This window comes from Chaetura pelagica, unplaced genomic scaffold (genome assembly GCF_000747805.2).
Source record: "Chaetura pelagica isolate M959 unplaced genomic scaffold, ChaPel_1.0 scaffold119, whole genome shotgun sequence".
In the NCBI taxonomy this organism is placed as follows: domain Eukaryota; kingdom Metazoa; phylum Chordata; class Aves; order Apodiformes; family Apodidae; genus Chaetura; species Chaetura pelagica.
The window spans coordinates 2110313-2117653 of record NW_009954406.1 but is presented as its reverse complement, the minus strand read 5'-3'; the positions used below and the strand labels follow the sequence as shown (position 1 = coordinate 2117653).

The window sequence follows — 7341 nt, the reverse complement described above, 5'->3', positions numbered from 1 at the left end:
CCGCCCCCCCCCCGCCGGCCCGCCTCAGGGGGGCTGCGGCCGCCCATATGGTGACCACGGCCGCTGAATCCCTGTGTTTAAATGGGGGAGAAAGTTCGGGTTTTAAAACATTTCAAAGTGGTTGAAAGGGTCCCACCAGATCCTGTCACAATTCCCCCCGAGCTTTGAAGGCCGGGGCCATTGTTCGCCGATTATAAATGATATTACTTTAAAGTTGATTTCCCACAATATTTAAAGGATGTAGCGGGAGTGTCGCTATTTATTTTTGGCGTAACTTTTCAAGGGAATTAGCATAAGTAGCCCATGCGTTCCTCATCCCGTCCCCCCCTTTATGCGACATCAAAACGCCCCGAAAAAAAATATGCTTTGAAAGGAGAGGGAGAGCTAATTTAGAGACAACGACTTCTCCGCCTGGGCAAGAAAGGTCCGTTTCTTTCGCCCCCGGCAGCTCGGGGTGCCCGCCGAGCCCCGCAAAGCCGCTCGGCCCCGGGACGCATCCCCGGCACTGCCCGGCAGGAGAGCAGCACGATGCAACTTTCCCCCCGTTTCCTGACAGAAATTACATTAAAAGTGGTGGAGATGCCCTCATTAAAAACGTACCGCTGAAATGATATGCCAAGCGTTCAGCTGCAGAATGGCGTGTTTAGCTAGTTGGTGAACTTGCGACTATTTCTTTTAAAATTACATGTTAAAATTTTAAAAGAAATCTTACTTTTCTCTGGTGCAACACATTACAAAGAATGGACAGTCCTTTTATCTAAATATAAAATTCCATTTTCAGCAATTATAGGCTGTTCTTGGTGATGATATAATTACAGCTGTGCTCAGTAATAGGTGTCAAGGCAATGCACACTCATACAATAGTTGAATAAAACTGCAGAACAATGCAGGCACTTCTAAATTCACAACCTTTAAAATGAAATTGACTGTGCAGAATTCAAATAAAAACTGGATAAATATTTTTTAAAAAAGATTACAAGCTTGGTTTGGTTTCTTAATAGCATTTTCTGCAAACCTATCAACACCTAATTGACTAGATAGGAATTACTGATTATAGATAATCTGAAATACTGAACATCACTATTTTAAATATAGCAATAGGTAAATAAATGCGGCAGACAGAGGAGACTGCCATGGCAGTTCAGCAGTGATGCATGGAAAGAATCACTTTCAAGGGAAGGTATTTTCATGCGGGTTGTATTCCAGAGGAAAAACAAAATGAAATTAAGCCCAGGCAATCGTAATTCTTCATCTCCGATGTTCGTGATAACGCTGGAAACTGAAATGTTTCCGCGTTACCCATGTTATCAGTGCAATGTTGCTTTGATACCCAAGACGTTTTTAGGAGAGGGTGTCAGCAAACATAGCTGAGCTTGTTTCCTATCGTGTTATTTCTCTGATAGGGATCTTAAAACAAGGGTGCCTGCGTTTCACTTTCCGACTCTTGGTTCCGCAGATGGCTGTCCACAACAGGAGGGAGGAGGGGAAAACACTAACTCCATCAGCTCTAATGGAGAAGACTCAGACGAAGCCCAAATGAGACTTCAGCTGAAAAGAAAGCTGCAGAGAAATAGGACATCCTTTACCCAAGAGCAAATCGAAGCCCTTGAGAAAGGTGAGTGACATTTTCCTAAGGCTGAAGCAGGAGAGAAAAGCAAAATGTGCCCTGGCTCTATTAAGAGCAGAATGGAAACACAGCATTCATATGCTTTTTATATATGTATATATTTTAAGGCTGTGGCTCCCTCCATGCTGTTGTGTTCATTGAGCTCCAAATATTCATCAATGGCTGTGATAGGCACTGAAAAATCTGTTAAAAGGTTCAAAGGGAATGTACTCAGGGCACAGATCATACCAAAACATTGATATTACACCCCAGGCTCCTCTCACGGGGGATAAATCTCTTCCTGCCGCCTGTGCCGTGTTCCCAGCTGGGCAGCATTGCCGTGTGCTGGGAAGGAGATGGCAGGCAGCTGGGGCTGGCAGCAGCCCCCCATGCCTGCCCCCACACTCGCTCCCCATCCCCAGTGCTGCCACTGCCTGGGGCTGGGAGCAGGTGCCCTTTTCCCTGACTGGCCTGGGTACACCTCACCTCTGACCTGCTGCGCATCTTTGTTCTTATTTTCTGCTGTTATTTAGCGATGTGCCATTTCACTTCCCAGTGACAGGGTCAGAGCTGCCTTGGGGACCCCCTCAGCAGAGACAGAAGCCCTTGCTGCTGCCTGAAAGATGCAGCATTGCATCCTATCCCCCCTGTCCTCTCAGTGATACACCCCAGCAGGCAAGGCAAATTCCTTCCTAACACACACACACACACACACACACACACACACACACACACACACACGTAGAAAAGCTCAGCTATGCCTTTGCAGCAGTACTTCTTCAGAGCATTTAGAGCATAGGCAGCACAAGAAGGACTCAGACTTTACAGCCACACTGACTCTTTGCAACTAACACAACAATATTTCCTTCTGCAGAATTTGAGAGGACCCACTATCCCGATGTGTTTGCAAGAGAGAGACTAGCTGCTAAAATAGACCTGCCTGAAGCAAGGATACAGGTACTGAGCTGCTGTGCAATTGTGACTATTATTATTTTTATTGTTACTATTACAATTTTATTATTCCTGGCTTCTCAAAGCACAAGGCAGCCCCTATCTATGAGTGGGTATTTGTTCATCTCCTCCTTGAGGGAAATAACAGCAGCTGGGGTGTGCTTTTCCATGCTGCCCCGCTACGCTGCCAGCTCAGCCTGTACGTGGGGTAGACCTCATGCATCTAGTCCTTGTAAGGTCACTCATGTCTCTCGAACGCTGTATTTCCAGGTATGGTTTTCTAACAGAAGGGCCAAGTGGAGAAGGGAAGAGAAGCTGAGGAACCAGCGAAGACAAGCCAGCAATACTCCCAGTCACATTCCCATCAGTAGTAGTTTCAGCACAAGCGTTTACCAGCCGATCCCACAACCAACTACCCCCGGTAATGCCACTGACCCCCTCATGTTCATCCATCCTCTTGGGAAAATGAGAATCTGAGACTGTATTGCCAATTGTAATTGTGGTTAAACTAATGTGTTCATCTATCTGTCTATTCTATTATAGTTTCCTCTTTCACATCAGGTTCCATGTTGGGCAGAACGGACACGGCGCTCACAAACACGTACAGCGCGCTGCCGCCCATGCCCAGCTTCACCATGGCCAACAACCTGCCTATGCAAGTAAGTCTGGTGCGACCACCATGGCATGACACTCAATTGGGACTCAATGGCCCCTGGGGTGTGTGGGGTCATGGGCAGGGGGCTCTTCCTCCTCAGGATATGGGGTTATGAACCCAAACCACACGGCAGGGAAACCAGCATCAAAGGCTTCCCCAGTCTCTGAAAAGATACCCTATTTTGGGAGAATCACAAGGGAAAGGGCACTGTAAGTCCCAGTATTCTAACAAGCCCTTTTCCAAAATTTTAAAAGAGAAAGATCCTCAAAATTACAAGGCAACAAATCTGGGATGTAAAAAACGTTTTTGGGAAAAAACTACCAGAACCCACAAATCATGGTTAACCTATGGAACCCACTGGTGCAGTATTGTGGAAATTGCCTCTTGAATAAGCTGCTGGAGGGATCCAACCTTCTCAGTGTAGGTAATGTGGTGGTGGCAGCACATTAGGAGCACCTGAGCGAGGGAGGGATGTGATTAGCATCAGTGGTTATGCCAGCTAAGCCAGAATTGCAAGAGCTGTCAATCCTCATGCCTGAAAGCATTAGCTGATCACCAGCTGGGTTAGGAAGAAATCTATTCCTTTGGGGTCTGTTTCTATAGACCTTTCAGATGCAAAATTCCTCCTTTTTTAATGGTGGGGTTGGCCTAGGAAGGTGCTGGCCAATTACGGGAGTTTTACAGCTTTGTCTGAGGAACACAGCATTGACCACTGCTGGAGACAGGCGAGCAGATTAGAGAGCCTGACTCCTTCACTGCAGCAATTACTATGTTACTAATTGCTGAACCAAAATTAACCAAATAAAGTTAGAGTCTCACAAGTCCATGGAAAGAAATGACGTTGCCTAGGTCGCTATTCCGTGACGTCGGAGGCCAGCGGTGCCATTCCCGGCAGTGGGCTCACAGCAGATGACAAAAGATCAAAAGGCTGATACAGGAGGGGACCCTTGGGAAAGCAGGAGGCCCTTGATTCACCTCCAGCCACCTGGGCATGGACCTGGCACATACAAGTGCTCTGGAAAGTCCTGTCCACGTGGCCACCATGCTGTGATGGCCACGCGATGTTGGAGTGGGAGATTTGGCAGTTGAACTGTCGGCACGTTGCTGGTTCTCCTGGAGCACAGCATGTGTGCTGTCAGTCTTTTCGGAGATGGCGTGTGTCAGGGACATGCAGATGGAGGAAATATACGCAGACATGTTGAGTCTTGTGTGCTCAGAGTGGAAATTACTCATCCTGCTTCCTGTTCCCCTGTGTTAGTGCATTCCACTCCCTTGGCACCCTGGAGTGGGAGATGCCCCTGCTTCGTCCCTCCTTGGCAGCATACCAGCCTTCACCCACTGCCCCCAGGTGCCCCCTCCCATGGAAGGTGGGTTTTTAGAGGTTGGGGTTTAGATAAATGGAGATGTCTGGTCTACTGAGATGCTGCTGGCATGATTTTGGGGTGACTGAGGCTCTGAAGGGGAATCAAAGCATATGTACGTTTGCATTTTCACATTGTCTGTGAAACATTCTTGCAGATGCAGGATCAGTGTGTGGAGTGATTTTTAGCTACACCACTAATAGTTTTTAGTTACACCACCAAATGCAAGAGAAGACACCAGTCTTACTCTATGTCTGAGTAGCTGCAAATGGCATGAGACATCTTTCTTCTACAAAAGCACAAAATAGGGCTTTGGTTCCTTGGCTTTGGTTAGCATAAAAATGTAGGGATCTGCTCTCCAAATGTGTCTAAAAAGGTGCTGGTAACTGTCCGTGTTGTTTCTGTATACTAAAAACTTCTGGGAAGAGGCTGCTTGGTTGAGTTCCAAGATCGGGATTCACATCTAGGTCCCTGAATTTGAAACTGAAGCTTGTTTTTGCTTGTGCATTCTGGCACACCCAGCCAGAAGAGTGTAATTTTGTGTTTACCTCAGCTGATACTTAACACAGTTTTGTCCTTTGCTCCCATAGCCCCCGGTACCCAGCCAGACCTCCTCCTACTCTTGCATGCTGCCCACCAGTCCATCGGTGAATGGACGGAGCTATGATACATACACCCCTCCTCACATGCAGACACACATGAACAGCCAGCCGATGGGCACCTCTGGCACCACTTCCACAGGTGAGTAGCCGTGTGGCTTCCTTGCTCTGGCCATTAGGTTTTTCATATGTATTTGTTGGGAGAAGACTCTCCCCACTGCTGGGAGAGGTCTCTCTGTTGGACTGAGTAGCTGTTGAATTGGGCAGAAGATGAAAATGTATAACCTCATGGGCTAGAGCAGAAAGTGTGGTTTTTAAGCCTCTGCTGAAGGGGTAGATGAAAGATGGATGATTAACAGAGGTAGTTTGAATAGTGGTAAACTGGAAACTTTCTCAGTGAGGCTCCCATCCCGCACCATCTTCCCTGTATAATTACTTTCTAAAGCAGCGTTTATTTCACTGTTGAATTTCAGTGGAGATACTCATACCTGTGACTTCAGTGTACGTGAAAGTGTTTGCAAGACTGAGCGTGTTTTTTCCATGTCTGTGTCAGAGTCTGTTTTTTGCTAAAGATTTGAAGTTATGGAAAAGGCACGTAACCTGTAGAAATATTAACTTACGCAGGAGAAGGCAAAACAGGGTAAAAAAGGGTGTCAGCATAAACATGAGCAATCCAGACACATTTTGAAAGAATAGAAGTGTTCGGTGTATTTTGGGCTGAATTCCCAACTGATACAAATGAGCTGAGGCTCTGGCATTTATCTCAAAGCATGACAGTTTATTTATAACAACAAATCAGTGAGATGTGCACAGGTTATTAAAATATACACCCCCCATGTCCCCCACCCCCCAATTCTACAGGCTGTGAAATTGTAAAGAAGAACTTGTGCTACATGCAGGAAAACTAAAATATCCATTTCCCTCCTCCCTTTTCAGGTCTCATTTCCCCTGGAGTGTCAGTTCCAGTTCAAGTTCCTGGCAGTGAACCCGATATGTCTCAATACTGGCCAAGATTACAGTAAAACATGTGTTAATTCTGTAAATGACTATATGGACAACAGTTGGATGTTCAGCAGTATTTTATAAAGGAAGAATGGCTCTCAGAGTACTTCTGTACTGCAACTGTGCCCTACGCTGTAACACATGGAAAAGACTTTCACATGGACCTTTGTACACTGAAGGCATTATATCAGTTGGAACAAATCTTCATTTTGGTATCCAAACTTTTATTCATTTTGGTGTATTATTTGTAAATGGGCATTTGTATGTTATAATGAAAAAAAAAAAAGAACAATGTAGACTGGATGGATGTTTGATCTGTGTTGGTCATGAAGTTGTTTTAAAAAAAAAAAAAAGAAGAAAAGGAAAAAAAAAAAAAAGAAGCCATGATCAACAAGCTTTGCCACGAATTTAAGAGTTTTATCAAGATATATCGAATACTTCTACCAATCTGTTCATAGATTATGGATTGATGTTCCAAGTTTGTATCATTCCATTGCATATAATTAAACCTGGAACAATACGCACTAGATTTATGTAAGAAAAATATCTGTTGGTATTTCCAAAGGTTGTTAACGGCTGAAGAAGCTATGTGCAAACAGGGGTTAAGAGAGAACTTCGATGAAGAAAAGAGTTTGATAGATAAAAGGTAGATTGTGTCTTCGATATAATCCAATTTGTTTTATGTCGAAATGTAAGTATTTGTCTTCCCTAGAAATCTCCCAGAATGATTTCTATAATAAAGTTAATTTCATTTATATTTGACAAGAATATTCTATAGATGTTTTATACACATTTTCATGCATCATACGTTTCTTTTTGGTCGGCAAGAGTTAATTGTTCTTAGATATAGTTGTACTACTGTTCACAGTCCAATCATTTTTGTGCATCTAGAATTCATTCCTAATCAATTAAAAGTGCTTGCAAGAGTTTTAAACTTAAGTGTTTTGAAGTTGTTCACAACTACATATCAAAATTAACCATTGTTGATTGTAAAAACCATGCCAAAGCCTTTGTATTTCCTTTATTATACTATTTTCTTTTTAACCTTATAGTGTGGTGTTGCAAATTTTGTTACTGTGTTAGGTTAATCTCATTAAGCTTTATTTTTAATTTATTTTCAGTTTTCAATAAGGAGGGATTCTTAAGAAATGTTTTTACAGACTTTCA

At 44.1% G+C, this 7341-nt stretch overlaps 1 protein-coding gene across 4 annotated transcripts in view; it reads left to right on the top strand.

Annotated features, from left to right (window-relative positions):
• PAX6 (paired box 6) overlaps positions 1-6512 on the top strand; it is a 10480-nt gene extending 3968 nt beyond the window's left edge. For 2 of the 4 annotated variants that reach the window (XM_010004256.1, XM_010004255.1), the window contains exons 4-9: positions 1457-1615; positions 2481-2563; positions 2828-2978; positions 3119-3216; positions 5164-5314; positions 6109-6512. In XM_010004256.1, the coding sequence (XP_010002558.1) occupies positions 1457-1615; positions 2481-2563; positions 2828-2978; positions 3119-3216; positions 5164-5314; positions 6109-6194 (728 nt within the window). In that variant the 3' untranslated portion in view covers positions 6195-6512. Of the gene's footprint in view, positions 1-1456; positions 1616-2480; positions 2564-2827; positions 2979-3100; positions 3217-5163; positions 5315-6108 lie in introns of all 4 variants that reach the window. The other 2 variants (XM_010004254.1, XM_010004253.1) reach the window with 1 other exon arrangement.
• The last annotated feature ends 829 nt before the right edge of the window (positions 6513-7341 follow it).